Raw genomic sequence first — 20,170 nt, forward strand, 5'->3', positions numbered from 1 at the left:
AAAATATTGTAAATTTCTTGTAACGACAAACCTGTCGGACGCATGACTGATTTAAGAATTCGGAAATACAATATCAGCCGCCTTTAATTATAAGATAAATTTTCATATCGTTCAGTCTGACTTCACTGTTTCTGTATGAAATTGCTTGGAAAATCTTTTGTTCATGAAATCTTAATCAGCGTTAAGTCTGTCTGTGACCATTTAGTGAATCCATTTTTACATGAACAGGAATGACTGTCTTGATTGGAAAAATACTTTGCAAACATCCCCGGAGAAGCGCACAGTCTAAAGGCAGTGAATGAGTATTATTGTAGATATATTAAAGAGATCTAGGAACGTTTGATGAGTACTAGATAGTTATTGTTCTCTCTTTCAAGAATGCTATTCTGGTCAGTATTTTCAGCGTCACCCCTGATTAGTCAAGCTGATACTTTTAAAAAGTCTTCATTAAATAAACTCGATACAATGGTCAGTCATGCCTGTTTTAGATTTAATTGGGATTTAGTCATTTAAACGCCCATTTTTATTGCATATAATAATAATTTATTAAACCAAGAAAACCAGCCTAAAAAAATTATACAGGGGTCGTAGCCAATCCTGTTGACACGAGACTAGATTGTAATTTCACTTGATTGAATGATTGAAGGTTATATCGCAACGTGACAACTGATGTCATTGACGCCATGTAATTTTACTTGGAGAATGTGTAGGAGGATTATATGGGTATTTTGTTGATGTTAGATTTGGAGGAAGAAGAATGGAATCTTCGATTTTTCTGGATTAGTCCCATTTATTTATGTGGTTAGATTTGAAGTTTTATTCTTAAAGTCTTTCTGTTTGCTGATTACGTGCATAATCTGGATACAAGGGCTTTTAGCTATTAGTAAAACAATCAAACAAATATTTCTTTATAACGGCAAGCTATCCACATACGAAAGGGTCAAGAAAGTAACAATACGTAAGCAGATTTGCACCGGCATATAAAAATCCGCCTAGGATAACCTTCGATCGAATATCAGAACATATTTCCTGTTCAAAGTTGACGCAAACAAGGAAAACTTGTTAGGAACTGGAAGGTCCATGTCAGTGTAGGTTGCCTTGGTAACATGTTATATTCCATGAACATATTAACATTCCATAAAAAAACAGTGGTAAAGTAAAACGTATGCATTGTTAAATTGAATTACCCAGAAGGGTTTCTTAGGATTAAATCAATCTGTTCGGTAAAAAGTTGACTCTCACAAAAACATTTTCAGACTTATGGACTATTCGTACTCTAAGACAACGGCTTTTAGTGTAATGTTTAAAAAGTCTACCTGGTATTAAGTTTGAAATTTGAGTTTCTAAAAGATCAGGCGAAGATATAACTTTATATTTATCTATCCTCTCGCCTTTTAATACTACATATATTAGGGTTCGTAGATGAGGTAATATTGCAGGAATTAACTTACCCAGTTATCCATCGAGTCATGCCTTTTGATAAGTTCTTCTTGAATTTTCTCCCCAAATCCTCCTGGCTTGCCGAACTCTTCGACGATCTTCATCGTTTCCTGGTATTCTTCTTGGCTGAGAACAGGTTTCATATGGGTAAGGTACCAGGAAAGGGTGTGGCCTAGGGGTGGTACCGGCAGTTTGGGCACGAGAGGATACTGTGAATGAAAAGTACTGAATTTGTAAACAAATAATAAACGATCTTAGATATCGTTTAAAGTAAATGATCCGTATCTGAGGATCGAAGTCGTTTGCCATGTTTTTCATATCAGACATAATTTGTACCGTAAAGAAATAAAACAGTTCCGTAGATTACACAGAAAAAAACTCAAAAGGCTCGGTGAGAGACTATCGATTGTTTTAATATTTGCCATGACGAGGCGAGAAATAAAATTATCTACATGTGAAGTGACTTAAAGTGATATAATCAAAATCATAAAGCATCCAAACAAGGGATTTTTCTACATATATACTTTAAATCTGTGCATTTACTACAGCAGACGAAGTTATGGCATAAACCGTGATCATGTATATAACGAATGTGAATAAGAAATATCGGTCATAATTAGATTTAAGAATAAAATATAAATTTTGTGCATTAAGATATCAAGTCATATATCATAGCACTGTTAATGAAATTTATCTTAGAATCACCGTCTTTCACGTCATTTATCTTTGAGAAAGGAAATAAGACGAACATCAACATTAACATAAAACACCTGTTGAAATTATTCCAATAAAATGTCATCATGCTTCTTAAGGAACAACAAATGAAAACCTACTGAAGGGCGTACGGATAGAATTAATAGTCTGTCCTGAAAGCATTTTTTATTTGGCAAGTTTTGGATACAAATGTGTGTGATTTTTAATATTTCAAGTACTTTTGTAAGATTGTGATAATAACATTCTCAAAATGACGGCGTCAATAACCTTGTCGTTGCGACGCCAGTAAGAAGTAACAAATCAGTCAATCTCAAAATGAGTTCCCAAAATTGCCACCAGTTCTTATTTTTACTGTGTATAAAGATGGATTTAGTTTTAGTAACGGCACTTTGGGAACGATTTCCTTGGTCTGCGGAATATGTTGGTGTCTGAAGCAACTAACTAATGTTGTGTAAGTTTTTGCACGTCGGCGCCGTCCCTGACTCAGTAGTTAACGTATGTATGTAACTGTCTTTGATTTTACTTGGGACTCACACTGTAATGAGGGGAACTGATTATCAATATAAATAGACGATAATATAAAATCATGTCCTTATTTACTCATAAAAATACACCCCATAGTATATATATATGTATATATATATATTATATTATATATATATATATATATATATATATATTAATACTATTCATACCACAATATTTATTCTTTTTATGAGTAAGTAAGGACATGATTTTATATTATTGATGTAACTTGTAAGTATAAACCTGTAACTTGTTAAGTATTAATTTTGTTGAGTCATAATAGTTCAGAAAGTTGCTCATGTAAAAAAATCTCGTATCATGATCACCTTTAATGTAAAAAAAATTACGAATCTTAGAGAAAAGGTATAGCATTTTCTTTTCATAATTTCCTTGTTTTCAGTTCTTGTGAAATCCAAAATCAACTTATTGTCCCCATTGTTGGTGCCACCTTCTGCGAAGGGTTCCTTACACAAACCTTCTCCAATTAGCCTCCTGACGCGTCAGCTGAGACCCTGCCCGAGAGCGGGAAGTGATACATTCTATAGTGGTTGAAAATCTTATTTGAGCATATGGAACGCTTAGCTGAGCCACACCGCTTCAGCAAATACATTTGTCATCGGTAGCTGTATGGGAGCGCGGTGATGCTGTTTCTTTGCAAAGCTACTTTGTGTAGTCAGTTGCAAGGTGTGAGGACGTCGCCTTTATATATATATATATATATATATATATATATATATATATATATATATATATATAAATATATATATATATATATATATATATATATATATTATAGTAGAGAGAGAGAGAGAGAGAGAGAGAGGAGAGAGAGAGAGAGATTGTTTTATAATTTGTAGGTATTTATAGATATACCTGCATTCATAATTGTATATTGTATTTGCTGATAGAGATGTTGATATGATTTTAAAACATTCTTTGACGTCATAACACCATTGCATATGACGCTGGGAAGAGAGAGAGAGAGATGAAGCGAGAGAGAGAGAGAGAGAGAGGAGAATCATCCACTGCATTAGGAGAACTCGACGTAACTCTTTGTTATTCCATGGTCACAGAGGGGCTTTCACATCAGTCGGGTTACCCGACGTACTAATTGGGAATATATTTGAAAAGGGCCACGGCTGTGGGGTGGGGGCTGCTGTGGATCAGTCGCTTCCTAAGCATTTGTCACTGTAAAGCAACAGTCATCGTTTGATGGTTCGATGGATTGTTAGGGGAAACATAACAAGCTTCTGTTGATTACTCTCAACTTTCCTCCCGGGTTTGTAACGAGTATCTGGCCAATGCCTAGCTACCATATGAGTTCCGGGTACAGTAGTTGCTGAATTATTAAAATAATAAATGGGAGTTGTGATTTTTCATATCTAGTTACAAAATAGCAATTTTTCATTTCACCATTGGTAGGCATCATTTAAAAAAAATTTCTTTTGGCTATGCGCTTGAGATATGCTGTCATCGCCAACTCCCCCTTCCTCCGTTACGTATGATCACCTTCAATCTTGCAAATAGCCTGCTGATATTGTAAAGGTCATGTAGAAGTGTACGTCTTTATTTCATCTTTTGAGAATCCTAGCATGTTTCATTACGGAGAAGTGTCTGTCTACATATAAAGCAAGCCATTGCCATTAGAAATTATTTTCTGTTGTCAACTAGAATTTGGAACATTTTAAAGTTGAGGATTGTTAGTTATTACCACTACCAAACACTAATTCCTGATTCCTGTAATGGGAATCACATCTTGGGTAGTTTTTATTGTACCTTTATTGGGATTAGTGAGCAAAAACCGTATGGCGGCCTCATGTAAAGGGACTTTTTGGTATTTTTTTCATTTTGTTTGTCTGTGTTTTTTTCATCCAAGTTCATCTAATTTCTCTGCTTAATATGGAAGTGAGGTTGTCAATTGTTCAGGCTAAGTTTAGTTTCGTTAAAGATTTACTTGAACGTCAACGTTCATAATGTTCCCGCAGAGTAAAGACGTGTGTTTCAGTTATGTTAGTTTAGTGCATAAGGTTAATATGGAAGAATAATGTAAGTTAGTAATGTGGCTCCAGAATAATGAAAAAATTTTGAAATGTAATGGGGTCTTTGTAAAGGAAGAATTACAGATGCTTATCACCCGGTAACTGCAAGAGTGGACAGTATGTAGTTACCACATGGAATGTTTTATTAAGAGGTATATAATGAATATTTATTTAGTTTTATTTGTTTCTAGATACGACATATTGGTAGTTTTTCGAGTTTCCTTACTGAAATATAACTAGATTATTTCATTACTAAAAGAGGACTTCGTTCACTTACGTAGAGAGAAATCATGTTTCAGTTGGAGGTGGTTGTACAATTCCTGAGACTAAGTTGCACATTTTTACTCAGAAGCACGTAATTGAGAAACTGTTATTTTCTCTTGTTAACTCTCCGAAATTTTTTGATATGGTGCAGTTTCATGTACTCCATGTTCGTGGAGTATTTTTATTTATTAGGAATTGGCGAAAATAATACTATTTTGAAATCTACTTGAATTTTCTTGTACAAACAAAGAATTCGAGCTGACTTTGAGTTAAGGTGAGACCAAGTACAACATTTCCAGTGAAATTAGAGTATATATATATATATATTATATATATATTAATATTATTATATATATATAGTATATATATATATACATATTATATATAACCAATATATCGCACCACGACGCACAAATATAATATCTCGCGGATAGTTTTATATGCGATAAAATTTTTTATTACGATTAGGAGTAATGTAAAAAGTATATTTCATATTAATTTATCCATTAGTTACTATTCATACAAAAGTAATAGTTTGATCACAGCCATCTTTCCAAATTAGTCTACTTATCTCTAAAAAAGAGAAATGGCGTGCATTGTAAGAAAGAAAAACAATATTGTACTCAAGAACGTGCAATTTCATGTCTTTTATGATTAATTTTTTTGGAAAAACAAGAAGGTAAGGATGGATTAAAATATTGCAATATACCCGTAGTGAAAAAAAATGTATTTGAAAAAGTAGAAGCAGGTATTAGGACGTTGCATAAAGGTATAACGTCTACGAGGGCTTGTTGTGCCTAGTTGAAAGGGCAGTGTAGCAAGGAAGAAATGGATTTTGATAAATGAAATACATATGAGGTACTAAATTATCTACATTGTTTTAAAGAATACTCACGGATGTTTGTGGAACCTTGCAAGTAAATAACAAGAATAATGAGGAAAAAGAGAGATGAGGCAATTGACAGAGAGAAGGGGTTTTATACAAAGGGAAATCAAATTTAATGAGTTCGTAGTATGTCTAAAAGAAAAATTAGAATATTGTATCAGTGAAACCTTTATGAATTTTGATTCTTTGGAAGTTTGGCAGCATTATAGCCTACATTTCTTATAGGGACAAGAAATCGTACACAGGCAGTTTAATGCATTTTAAGTATTTTATTGCATTCATTCATTTCAAATCAAATATACGTTTTGTATAGCTACATCTTAGGAGGTGGGTTTCATCACAGAAATGAGCTTTATGTTCACAAAACATCGAAAATTATTTGGTACTTTTATGAAGGGAAACGAAATCTTTTACTATGTTTACTAGAATTTCTTTTTAAATGACGAACTCCATTCTAGAAGAGTTTTCACTCACCGTAACAGGTGGCTTTTCAGACATATTGGAAGCTTTGGAAGACGCCCTTGATCTTGGTTGGAAAGCCCGTGGTGGTTGGGGGGAAAGCGAGATACCCTCGTTGGGTGATGCCCTAGAAGGTGACCCAGGGGGTGTAGCGGCAGTTCCTGACCAGGAGACCCATCGAGAGAGGTATCCTGTTGATAAAAGCAGGAAAGAAAATGACAGTAACACATTTAAATTGAAGTCAACAGCCATGACAACGAAATCAGTGGTCCGGAAAGCAGTAAATATCTTATGCTTTCATGCATGCTGTAATACAGTTTGTCATAAAGTACAAGGTTAATTTTATCCAAATAAGAATGCCCGAATGCATTCATATTTAATGTAAAAAAAAACCTTATGAATATTTAGTGTAAATTTGGAACATTAGGCTATTTGCCCTAACAGGGAGTGGCTCCCGATAAACGACGAGATAAACACTGCCAATTCATATTTTCATTGTTGAACCTGAGCAAAAAAGTTCCTCAGCACTTCACTTGCACACAAGGCTTTCGGCATTGTGGCAAACACAACACTGTGGCTTTCAGGCACTCTCAAGCTTCTCTACCTTACCTTTCTCGTTATTTTTTGGAACCATTTGTAAGTTTTATTCTTTTCCTTTCTGCTAAAACTTTCGAAATTTTACAGTTTTCACAAATCTATCTCCTCCATTCTTTCCACGTGCCCTGACCATCTCCAAATTCAGTGAAATATATATATGTATATATATATATATATATATATATATATATATATATATATATCATATATTTTACCTGAGTAAACATTTTACTACTCAGTCCATCGCCATGTTTTCTGACTTTCAAATCTTTTAAGCTCTACATAAAAAGCGTAAGCAATTGCGCAATGCATCTCTTCAGCTTTCACATTTTTTTTTATTTCATATATATTAAACATTCAAACTTTACTTCCTAAGAGAAAAAAATGGATCTTATTTTCATACATTACTACTTTTCCTTTTATAGACAGTATTCTTCCAGTTTTTTGCTCATATCCTGTTATCTTCGTTGCTTCACGTCTGTGGATCACTTCTTTGCATCCTACTAATAATACTACTTCTAATACTTTAGTCTTGCTTTTGCTAATACAGAACATTTAATACATATTTTAAGATTCGTTATTTTCATCCACAAAAGTCTTAGATGAGCTTTCTGCTTCACACACACACACACAGCACACACACACACACACACGCACGCATCACATACAGAGAGAGAGAGAGAGAGAGAGAGAGAGAGCGAGAGAGAGAGAGAGAGAGAGGAGAGAGAGAGAAGAGAGAGAGAGAGAGAGGCGTTTAGCTTTTATCGATAGAAGTAAATACCCTTATTTAGGCTTTAAAACCCAAAACAAACATGCAAACATCATAAAGTATACTAAAAAATCCATTTAGCATGCGAGTCCATGCTCATAATGCCAAAAAAGCTACACAGTTGACAATTACAGTGCCACTGTGCGTTCATCAACAATAAGTTTACCTTTCAGGGTGTATGATACTTTGAACATATTTCCCTCATCCATTTCTTTCTTAAATGCGCAGCTTTTTGCATTAGTCAACTGTGAATATTATTTCCCATGTTGTTGGGAAATAATACAAATCTACACCAGAATACTTGTGTAAACATTGAGATGTGCTAGAAAAAATAAACTTATGATTGTGTCATCGTGTATTTTATTTGCGTGGGGTTTATAGGTTTTTCTTTTCTTCTAAATTGCATCACTTTAGGTTAAGGGAGAAAACTCGAGGCTACGTATAGTAAAAAAAGGATGTTAAGGCAATTTTTATCGGACTGAATATTAGAATCGTTCTTTTCACTGGGAGAGCATTAGAGGAAGTCCCTTAGTTAAAACTAATAAAAATAGTTTATCAAAAAACAATTTTCGATGAGATAGATAAGACGGTGATATAGCTTTGTAAAAATAAAATGGATGTGATGGACAAAGCTGAAAAATGCGATCGCTTCGAAGAATCACGTCATTATAACTTTGTCTCTGTCGTTGCAAAGCTTTATTGCCTTAGGGTCTCGGAATAATCCAGCTACACGAAAATAAATCTGTGTGAGCCATATCTGTTTTTATATTCAGATATTCATGGGTAGTTTTAGGGTAAAGAAGATAATGAACAAACTAGGCAATTTAATTTATTTTATTTATTATTTGCCTATCTTTTTTGACGGATGCCGTCACAATGCCAGTCATTTCTGACAAGTTTTAATGTTAATAAGACAGCTGGAGAACGATTTAACTGGAAAATTCTTATATCCACGAGGAAATGGTCACATCTCCGGCTTAAACCAAAAGTACAGCCTCTGTTCTGAAATCAGGACATCCCATTAAGTGCCTTGTAAGTGGACATGCCAGGAGACTAAGTATTTTTTAGGAAACAAATCTTTGTAAACCCAGATCCACTGATCGTATACTTAATAATGTCATCTGCTGAGAATCTCTTATTCATATATTGTGATTTCAGATTATTATGCTCAGTTATTTCGTTTTTCTTGTTGCTTGACCTTAAATCGTTGGCCTACTGAATTTCTGGCATAGTACAGTCACTGTAATAACTTTAAAACTGACATAAGTGTAACTTATGAATAAACTGACAAACCTCCACAACTTGAGTTAAAAAGAGATATTTTTATCGTTATTCTAAAGCAACGAACTGATTCAAGGAAGAAAGAGGCTCTAACATTTCATTAAAATTGATTATTGACAAGCATAATCAATTCAGTTTTCAAGGGCGGACATCGCGCACTGATTTAGGACATAAATGCCAACCTATTACTACCGTTAAGCATATCAGGCTCTACATAACTTAATTCCCTTATCTTTGTGTGGAACTTCAGTATCCAAAGTCTTGATTTTTCTTTGGTGGGGGTGGGGGTGGGGGGATCAAGTAAAGATCTCAGGATTGGAAGTCAATGACTTTTCTTGATTAATTAGACTTTACGGGCTGACAGATATGATATGTACATCTTTCTTGTCGCAGCCATGAACCCTCAGAGACTGACTATAACCAGGATACGCTGCACACTTGTGAGCAGCTCAATTTGTTTGCAAAACTGTATAGTACCATAAATACTAATCATGCATCTTATTTAGATGAAAGTTTTATCGTTCGGTTTTTCCTTGTGTTTAAGAACTTGGTTTAAGTAACTGAATGATAATTAGGCTAACAATATATCAGTTATACTTAACTGCTGCTTATAGATTAGTTAGAGCATGTACAAAAGAATAACTTTTGCTAATTTACTTGGTATCATATTTTTGTAAATTGATTGATTCACATCAGGTTTCCACTTTCCTTTCAGCGTACATTTCAAATGTTTTAATCTATATTTGGAGTGGCTTTGGAATTCACAAGTGTTGAATTCAAAGTACGTATCACTCGAAGCTCAGGTAACCGTGCACATCGAAACCATTTGATGGTTTTACATTTTCTCTGTATCTTTGGGACTACGTTCTCTTCCGTGTGACCGTTTCTAAAGTGATTAATTTGATATTTAAACTGTATTTTAGGACAGCACTATTAAACGTTCCTTTTTATTAATCTGTTGCTTATGGGTTTGAAATTTGAATGCAATTTTGTGTTCTGTGAGTTTAAAATTGATTTTGATATGAATGTAAGATTTTCAAGACTGTTAACTTTAAGGTGGTTTACAAGAGACCTTGGCATATTTACCTGCTGCGAATGTTTGTTTATTCCTTAAACCTCCACCAAGGCTCTTGAGTAAAGGATCAATTTTGAGATTGAAATTCGATTTGACCATTATACTCTTTCGATATCTCTAATATATGTTTTGATATTTAGCAATTTTACCTTCATTGTATTTGTATTGTTGCTGGTAGTTACTTGTGTGAGTTTATATTTTGACTTTTGTCTCTGGCAAATTATAACGTTGGAGTCGCTCCTCTTTAACTGTGATATTATTGTTCTTGAATGCGAAACTTTTCTCGTTATTATTGTTGAACGTTCTGGAGGCAACGCTGGAGAAGGCAAACATTTCCATGTCTTAGTAGTTTCCAGTACCAGTAATAATTGCTTAATTTTGCTGCATTTTAACTTCTTGTGTGATTGTTCTCTGATTTGATTATAAATTTAATATTATCGCTCTTGTCATCTTTGTCTTATTCACCTAGTGTCAACTGCTCAGCCCTTTCTTTGATTACAAGAGGGGAGTTCTTTTCGTGTTTTACAGTTTCTGCGTGGGAAATATTAATTCAGATACTGTTTTTAAAAATTCTACTTGTCAAGTTGTTTTTTAACAAACCTACTTTAAGAAAATCTATGAAGTCGTTCTCATTCCTTAGACGATGGTACCAGTTATCTTACCATGGTTCTTGATTCTTGAAGAGGCTGTAGTATTTATTTCTAGTGCTGATTTTACATTTTTTTTATGCGAGAAAAACCCTCACTCATCGAATTCTATTTTATTTCGTAACTTAGCAATTTACTTATTTTTGAAAGTGGAAATTGTTCTTTCGATTTGTAATTTTCCACGGTATTATTTTACATGAATATTAGAACGGTTGTATCTATTTCTGGACCACTTTGTATAGACACTTTTAATTCTTGTAGTGTTTGTTAATGTTTGTAGTTTGTTTGTTTGTATGGTGTTTTTACGTTGCATGGAACCTGTGGTTATTCAGCAACGGGACGAACAGCTTTGTCTTGGTAATCGGTCTAGCGAAGTAAAACATATTAAAAGAAAAGAAAATGCATTTTCTTCAAGTAGGTCTGCAGCAGGAGGCATTCTCACACGTGGAGGCGCCTGTTCTCATGATTGTTCTAGAATCGCCAGGCGTGTTGTGGGATGCAACAGGCGCCGATGTGTCGTCAGAAACGCCGCGATTTCTGATGCAATATTCCATCGAGATCCTTCTAAGACGTTCCGGTCATCTCGGGAGCCTGTGACATTCGCTGGTAGGCCCCGCCCCCAGGCCGCCGTATATATACAACTGACGAAGTAGGAGATCATCAGTGAGAGACCAGCAGATATCAGAGATCAGATCATCAGAGAGAAATAAGAGAAGAAGGAACAGACGAAGGATAAGAGAAGGCGTACGAGAGTGTGGTCGGATTCGTGTCAAGTTGTCCAGTTAGAGAGAGAATGACCGGTATTTCGACGTTGAGCAAGCCTTCAGAGAAGAAACGTTCTACAAGAGGTTTCGAGGAGTTCCTGCCCTTCGAGTATCAAGAGTAGACATTGCTTTCTGCAATACGGAGTCAAGAAGACGGCTGAAGTTACAGTTCTCCCTTTGTGCAGCCATCACTTTGAGCATTGATTTCAGACAGCTGAAAAACTAGCCAGCAAGTATTTTCATAGGCTCACTGTTTCCCCAGTCATGAAGCGTAAGATTTTACTTTTGTTATGCAAATGAGGAGAAACCATTCTGCATTTATCTTTGTTAGTAAGCTTGTAAATAAATCCTTTGTTCTGTTTGTGTATCTTTCTATATTCTTATCCCCAGTTTCAACTGTTGGTGTTTGTTTTGTTTTCTTTTTGTTTATTTAATATCGAACCTGGGGTGGACCTCTAGGGTTCGTAACATAGTGGCGACCTTGCTAGGCTATTTGGCACTGTAACAGATTGAAACAGGGAGAATATAGCAAGAGCCAGAATGAGTGAGATGGTGAAAGAGTTTATTGAGTCTGGTAAGCTTCTAGGTCTAGAGGGGAATGATCTCCGTGAGTATGTTGAAAAGAAAGAAAGAGAAAAGTATGAGAGAGGTGAAAGAACGGCTGAGAGAGAGATGAAAGAGCACAGCAGAGAGAAATGCAGCAAGAGAAACAGAGAGGAGAACGCAATGGAAAATGCAGCCAAGAGAGAAAAAATAATGTTGAAAAAATGCAGCAAGCAAGAGAGGAAGGAATGGTTCGGTAATGCAGAAGGAGAAAAAGGGAGAAAGAACGTATGCATGGAGTTGGAAAATAATCCTTGGTTAAGGCCAAAATACTAGTTCAACAGTCAGACAGGTTGAGAACGAAAATGAACGGCTGATAGGTTGAAGGTATGAGTTGCAGTGCTGAAATTAGTACCAAAGTTTGATGAGAAAGATGTAACGACATATTTCATGTGTTTTGAGAAGTTAATGGAAAGAGTAGGTTCTCTTAAAGAAATGTGGACTCTATATTTACAGTCAGTTTTGAGTGGTAGGCCACTTACTGTGTATAGTTGCATGTCTAAGGAGGAATGTGACGATTATATTGTGAAAGAAACTGTTCTTAGCGCGTAGAGGTTAGTATTGGAGGCGTACCCTAAGAAATTTTGAAGTTTGGAAAAGGATGAGAATATTACATATGTAGAATATGGTAAGAAGTTAGAAAGGCTGTTTTTTGATTGGTTAACTTCTGCTAAAGTCGAGGATTTTGATGGTTTGAAGAAGTATCTTTTGCAGGAGCAATTAGGCTAGCAGACGAATATAGTTTGACTCATAATCTAAATGTCAGTAAGAAACTAAAATACCAATCATCTGGTAGAGTACAAAGCAGTAAAAGTTTCAGTTCTAGTAATAGCAATGCGAGTAAAAGTGACTATTCCTGTTATACATGCGGAAAACCTGGTCATACGTCTAAGGTTTGTAAGAGTAAAGTGGCATCTAGTGGCTTAGAATTAACTTGTTTCCGATGTAATGGGAAAGGGCATTTAGTGAGAAATTGTGCAGTAGAAAGGAAGGACGGTAAGAAACCAGTGTCTCTAGTTAACCTTTTGTACCAGTAGGAATGATGTGATGAGAGAAACTAGGAAATTTTTTGGTGAATTTCTGTCAGTAGGTTCGAGAGAAGTAGTCTTGTTACAAGACACAGGTACTGCTGTCTTACTGATTAGGAGAGAGAGTGTGCCAAACACGCCAGAAATCAATTTGGAAGAAAAAGTCATGTTAGGTGGATTTCCTAACACTTGTGTTCTTTGTCCTTTGTTGAAGTTGAATTTAGAAAGTCAGGTAGTGTCAGGAGAAGTGAAACTTGCAGTTGTTGACAGTTTGCCCGTTGATTCCGTTGACATTATTTTCGGTAATGATTTAGCTTTATCCAAGAATATGCATCCTCTTGTGTGTGAGATTCCAGTGCCTGAAATGGTAGTAACTAGGTCAGGTTTAGATACTGACATAGACTACGATCATAATTTGTTCGTGGATTTGAACGAGAGTTAGTTCGTGGATTCGAACGAGAGTAAGTTCGTGGATTCGAATGAGAGTGAGTTCGTGGATTCGAACGAGAGTAAGTTCGTGGATTTGAATAAGTGTAAGTTCGTGGATTCGAACGAGAGTGAGTTCGTGGATTTGAATAAGAGTAAGTTCGTGGATTCGAACGAGTGTGATAGAGGTGGCGAGGGTGATCTCAGCATGAGTGTGGCTGAGAGACCTGACTCTGTTGGTGACAGTGATAGCCAAGGGGAAGGTGTAGCTGTCAAGAGTAATGTAGTCGATGTCATAGAATCAAGTAATAGTTATGGTGATGAATTAGGCACTAACCTTTTGAATAAGGATGAGCTAGTCAAGTTTCAGAGAGAGGATGAGACACTAACCCGAATTTTTTAATGGGAGGTGGATGATGATCTCGATAATGTGTGTAAGGAAACGTTTTGTTTAAAGGACAAAGTTTTGGGTCGTTATGTTCGTCCTAAGTCAGGTAGTAAAGAGGAAATCACTGAACAATTAGTGGTTCCTAGGAAGCTTCATGAGCTAGTTTTGAAGTTAGCACATGATGAGCAAGGACATTTGGGAGTAAATAAAACTTTCAAGTGTATTATTAGGGCGTACTTTTGCCTAAAATGAAGATGACGTAAAGAGAAAAAAAACGGTATGTTTTAAGCTGTCATGAATGCCAATTGCTGGGAAACCGAATCAAGGAATTCCAAGAGCTCTGTTGTGTAATAATCCGTTCGGTGGGCGAAGGGCAACCTTTTGAGAATGTAGGTATCGATATGGTCGGGCCGTTGCCCTAGAAATAAGGGAGGGAATATATTATCTGTTGACAATCATTGATAGACTACCCGCTACCAGAGGAGATAACCCGTATGAAGCTGTAGCGCATGGACCGTAGTTAAACGATTGTTAGATTATTTTTCTAAGTTTGGTCTGCCTTGTACTATACAGAGTGATAATGGTAGTAATTTTGTATCCAAATATTTCAGAGATAGAATGAAAGAGTTAGTCATTAAACTCGTAACTACCATACCTTATTATCCTGAATCACAAGGCATTGTGGAGCGGTTTCAACAAACTTTAAAGAGTTGTTTACGAAAACTGTGTAATAACTTTGAAGAAAAGTTACCTTTTGTTTTCGGGCACACCGCTAAAGGTCCTTTGGAAACGTTGAAGTGTAATTTAATGCTCTAAGAAGGTAGAGAAGACTACATAACTAACCTAGAGTATTATAAAAGCAATCTAAGAGATGCTTGGCAACTAGCATAGGAGGACGAGAGTGAGAGTCAAGGGGAAACTAAACGGAAACATGATCTTAGAGCGAAAGAGAGACATCTCTGTGTAGGAGATAAAGTTTTAGTATTAGTCCAGAAAGAAGGTCCCTCTTTATCTTATAAGTTCGAACGAAGGTCCTTTTTCAATTTCAGAGGAGAGGGGAAATCCAAATTATTCGATTGATATGGGTAAGAGTAGAGCAAATGTGGATGCATGTAAACTTGCTTCAGAATATAAATGAACACCCCGTGCCTGGCCACCGCCTTTGTTGTAATAACAGTGTACAGAGAGCAATTAGTTTTGAGAAAAATGCAAGAGTTGTTTTTGTATTTCTAAGTTTTGATCAGAGTTCAGAAAACGAAAAATTAAGAGGAAAGGATAATGTTATAGCTGATAGCCTCTCTACAGATTTTTCAGAATGAGTAGCCTGATAACTGTTTTTCTGCTTTGGCACGAGTGGTGAGTGAATGAGAAGTGTTTCGTGTTTGACTGGATTAAGTTTTATGCAGAATTCCCCTCCGCTGTTTGATTCTCGTTTCTCTTTAGAAAAAAATAAAATCAGTTTGATTTAATTTTTTTTTCTTTTGGGGGAACATGTCATGGTAATCGCTCTATAGCGAAGTAAAACATATTAAAAGAAAGGAAATTGCATTTTTCTTCAAGTAGGTCTGCAGCAAGGAGGCATTCGTGCACGTGTTGGAGGCGCCTGTTCTCATGATTGTTCTAGAATCGCCAGGCGTGTTGTGGAACGAAACAGGTGCCGACGGGTCCGTGAGAAACGCTGTGATTTCTGATGCAAATATTCTGTCGAGATCCTTCTAAGAGGTTCCGGTTATCTCGAGCCTGTGACGTTCGCTGGTAGGCCCCGCCCCCAGGCCGCCATATATATACGACTGACAAAGTAGGAGAGATCATCAGTGAGAGACCAGCAGAGATCAAGAGATCGGATCATCAGAGAGATAAGAGAAGAAGGAACAGACGAAGGATAAGAGAAGGTGTACGAGAGTTTTGGTCGGATTCAGGTCAAGTCGTCCGTTAGTTTAGACGAGAAACGACATAAGTATTTCGCGCGTTGAGCAAGCCTTCAGAGAAGAAATGTTCTACAAGAGGTTTCGAGGAGTTCCTGCCCCCCTTGAGCATCAAGAGTAGACATTGTTTTCTGCAATACGGAGTCAAGAAGACGTCTGAAGTTACAGTTTCTCTTTTTGTGAAGCCATCGCTTCGAGCATTGATTTCCGACAGCTGAAAAACTAGCCAGCAAGTATTTTTTCATAGGCTCACTGTTTCCCCAGTCATGAAAGTGTAAGATTTTACTTTTGTTATGCAAATAGGAGGAACATTCTGCATTTATCTTGTTAGTAAGCTTGTAAATGAACCTTTGTTCTGTTTGTGTATCTTTCTATATTCGTATCCCCAGTTTCAACTGTTGGTGTTGAATTCTTTTTGTTTATTTAATATTGAACCTGGGCAGACCTCTCTGGGTTCATAACAGGCTTTACATGATTTCCGAATCACGTCGAGAGTAAACTTTTATCAACAGAAATATACATCTCTGACCCCTCAATGGAAATGCCCGAGAATTGACTCGCGGCCACTGAGGTGGCAGGCCAAGACCAACCGACCACGCCACTGAGGAGCTATTTGTTGTTAGTAATTCTTTCCTGTATTCTTCAATGTCATAATATGGCATTGGAAGCTTATAATTGCTCGTTAATTTTCATCAGCCTTCAGATTTTATAGGACCTGATTTCTTTGACATCAGCCTTTTCCTCCGAGTCCATTGCATTCTTTGCTTTTTTATGTTGTCAGTTGGCATTGACAGACTCAGTATGGGTACCACTTACCCTTTTGGTATCTCTCCTCCAAATATATATATATATATATATATATATATTATATATATATATATATATATATATATATAAGTAGATGGTAAGATGTACATATGTGTGTGTGTACGTGTATGTCCACATACACTTTGAAATGCACTGAGCAATTTCAACCAAAACTTTTTATGCTAATACTTACCATATGGAAAGAACACAGTAGGGTTAACTCATCACTGGCACCAAAAGGGGGAGGTTATGTGGGAAGGGGGGATTATGTAAAACTTACAGAAAACAACAGATATTAGTGTCTAATCCATAGTTTTCTAGATTGCTGAGATGAATAGTGACACTCCAGGATGCCTGTTAAGTCCAAGTTCAGCACCGATTGGGAGGGTGTGAGAAGAAGGTGGGAAGGGATGAAATGTAAAAATAACCAAAACGACAGATATTAGTGTTTAAACCATAATTTTCAAGGTTGCTGAGAAGAATAGGGACACTTCCAGTACCTTTTATGTTCAGATGCCCCAATTGGGACGGGGTTGGAAAGAAGGTGAAAATGGGGTGATGTAAGAATGAAGAATTATTGCTAAGATTAATTGTTGACATTCCCAGATTGCCCTTCAAAATCCATGTTAAGGCATGATAGGGCGCGGGGTTGAGAAAGGGCTGGGAGGGGGTAACGTAGATATAACTGAAAACAACAGATACTGGCGTCTAATCCATAGTTTTGGAGGTTACTGAGATGAATAGTGACATTCCTAAAGTCCAAGCTCAGCCCAGTAGGAAGGGGGAAAACGTTGGTGTGAGAAGCAACTTATCTGAAACAGGAATGAGAGAGAGAGAGAGAGAGAGAGAGAGAGAGAGAGAGAGAGATTTTATCAGTTGTAATCAGAGACTTCCTTGGCAGTACCTTGGGTTGGTCAGGTAGTGTGTGTGTGTGTGTATACATACATATATATATATATATATATATATATATATATATATATATATATATATACGTATATATTAATATATATATATATATATATATATATATATATATATATATATATATTATATATATATTTACACACACACACACACACACACACACACACACACACACACACATATATATATATATATATAATATATATATATTATATATAATATATATATATATATATATATATATTATATATATATATATATATATATATATATATATATATATATATATAAATGATTAATGGGAATTAAAACTGATTTTGAAGGAGGATAAACCCTATTTAAGGCATACAACGTCATTACTTTTTGATTTTGATCTTCAGGCGAGGTTAAAGCACGGACAAGTCTTTACTGGTAATCTTTAGTCTCCCTTTAACTGCCTTCAAGGGAATTTATATTTATTTTTTTATTAATTAATGCAAATTCTAAGAGGTTTCTAGAGAATATATTACAGCTTGGTATTATAATCCTACGAATCCCAATTCAATTTTTCTTTGTGATATTGCACAAATTTCAAATATTTGGAGGCCGATTCCTTAAAATAGCTTTCTGAAGACACTGACTGGCGAGTGTCTTGAGGTTCTGTTATGTTAGTAGAAGAATCACTGTTGTCCGGTATATAATTTGTGCCAAAACTGTGTGAAAATCTACCTCTTGTTTATACATTTAGGTGTTTATTAGGAAAAATTCCCGAATATTCCAAAGAGTTCCATTAATCTCAAGAGCGGTTTCATTATGCAAGGAATTTTACGGTTACAATTTAATTTTTAAAAATTTAACTGAAGAAGATTCCTTTAGGCAAAATTTATTCATTTTATGATACGTGAACAGAATTCTTGAAATAAATGTATTTTTTATGAGTAAATGTTTATGACGTGAGAAAAAACCAGTTCAGTAAGCAGAGCTGTCAAACGTTCAGTTATTTTTGCACCCCTTGGCGCTTTAGATGACTCTCGCCAGCTGCCAAAATAGATCAAATGCCATTACTCTTTTACCTTAGTTATGTAGATAAAAATAACTTATATATTCAATTCTTTTGAATCCATCAAGTTTCATTGTAAAACTCAGGTTAACCCTTTATGCCTACAAGCAATAACGAGTGGTATTTTGGCGCATAAAATGAATGATCCCTAATTGAGACAGCTCTAACAATGAAGAACATAACTGCATTGGTGATAATGAAATCGAATCTATGCTAATACAACTAAACTGAAAATTAAGCCCCTCTAACGTTTTTGAAATCATCTTGTTCCCAGTCTTTACATTGTGCTCACAGCCAAGTAATTGTTTTTCTTAGAGAAAATATATGGGTACATTTACCAAGGCATAAAACGACTAGGTAATTAGAATTTATATTTTGACATATAATTATGGAATTTCATCACCAAAAGAAAATAAAAAATCCAAATAAGCAAGCAGCTAGCTGAGTGAACGATTGCATCGTAGCTTTCTTAATCACTAGATTATGATTTTTTTCTGTTCCCTTTTGGGACAGTGGGTCTATTAGTATAATGGAAAAGTAAAGCTAGCAACATTTGATGCATTGTTAAACGGTAAATGATATGCCTTTTAAGCACTAATAATGAGACGCTTGCTTATTTTGCCAAGACTTGCTAAATCCTCGGTGAGCGAACAAAAACATTACAAAAACGAATCCATAGTTTTATGATTTTTGGTACAAAAGAAAAACATGATGGTTTTGGTCCACTCCTATAATCAAACCGGTCTATACATAAGGTTTTATAAATAATGTTACGTGTGATTACTTGTAGTTTTATTATTTGAAAAGAATTACAGTTACATTGAATAGAGATAGATTTTCAGTAATTCTTTGTTAGTGTTTTTTTTATTTATATATATATATATATATATATAATATATATATATATATATTATATATATCGAACTACAAATGTCCTTTAATATCTAATTCGCTCTACCTCGGAATCATATATTTTCATATATGTTTAACCGAGGGGGAATTTATTAAGCGATAATAGAATTGCGATCGACAGGGCGCGAACCAGCGACCTCTCAATTCCAGGAACAGGCAGGTGAAGCCCCATACCACCCCGCCACCGCAAGAGATATAAGTATATGCCGCCTCCCACCTCAAATACCTGCCGCGCATAGGTATTTTTTGTTTTGGAGACTGCATACAGCCCATCTCGTTCTCGGTTGCGTGGTAGTGCTTTTGCCCGCACGTAGTCATTATATAAGTCTATCACATTACCGTGATTCATATACATATATCGAACTACAAATGTCCTGTAATATCTAATTTGCTCTACCTCGGAATTAATATAATTTTTCATATATGTTTACCGAGGGGGGGGAATTTATTAAGTGATAATAGAATTGGCGATCGACAGGCGCGAACCAGCGACCTCTCAATTCCAGGATAGGCAGTGAAGCCCCAGACCACTACGACGCAACCGAGAACGAGATGGGCTGTATGCAGTCTCCCAAAACAAAAAATACCTATTGCGCGGCAGGTATTTGAGGTGGGAGGCGGCATATCCTTACATCTCTTGCGGTGGCGGGGTTGG

General features: G+C 35.8%; 2 protein-coding genes across 7 annotated transcripts in view; one reads left to right on the plus strand and one right to left on the minus strand.

Annotated features, from left to right (window-relative positions):
- LOC135198069 (opsin Rh5-like) overlaps positions 1-20,170 on the plus strand; it is a 707,912-nt gene that overhangs the window by 350,689 nt on the left and 337,053 nt on the right. The window lies entirely within an intron of this gene.
- The window catches only part of LOC135198070 (choline O-acetyltransferase-like), a 243,220-nt gene that overhangs the window by 77,894 nt on the left and 145,156 nt on the right, over positions 1-20,170 (minus strand). For 4 of the 5 annotated variants that reach the window (XM_064225480.1, XM_064225477.1, XM_064225481.1 and 1 more), the window contains 3 exons: positions 6,343-6,518; positions 5,878-5,892; positions 1,452-1,649 (listed from right to left, as the gene is read on the minus strand). In XM_064225480.1, coding sequence (XP_064081550.1) covers positions 1,452-1,649; positions 5,878-5,892; positions 6,343-6,366 — 237 coding nt within the window. In that variant the 5' untranslated portion in view covers positions 6,367-6,518. The remainder of the gene's footprint in view (positions 1-1,451; positions 1,650-5,877; positions 5,893-6,342; positions 6,519-20,170) is intronic. The other variant, XM_064225479.1, reaches the window with a different exon arrangement.

This window comes from Macrobrachium nipponense, chromosome 21 (assembly GCF_015104395.2).
Source record: "Macrobrachium nipponense isolate FS-2020 chromosome 21, ASM1510439v2, whole genome shotgun sequence".
Classification (NCBI taxonomy): Eukaryota; Metazoa; Arthropoda; class Malacostraca; order Decapoda; family Palaemonidae; genus Macrobrachium; species Macrobrachium nipponense.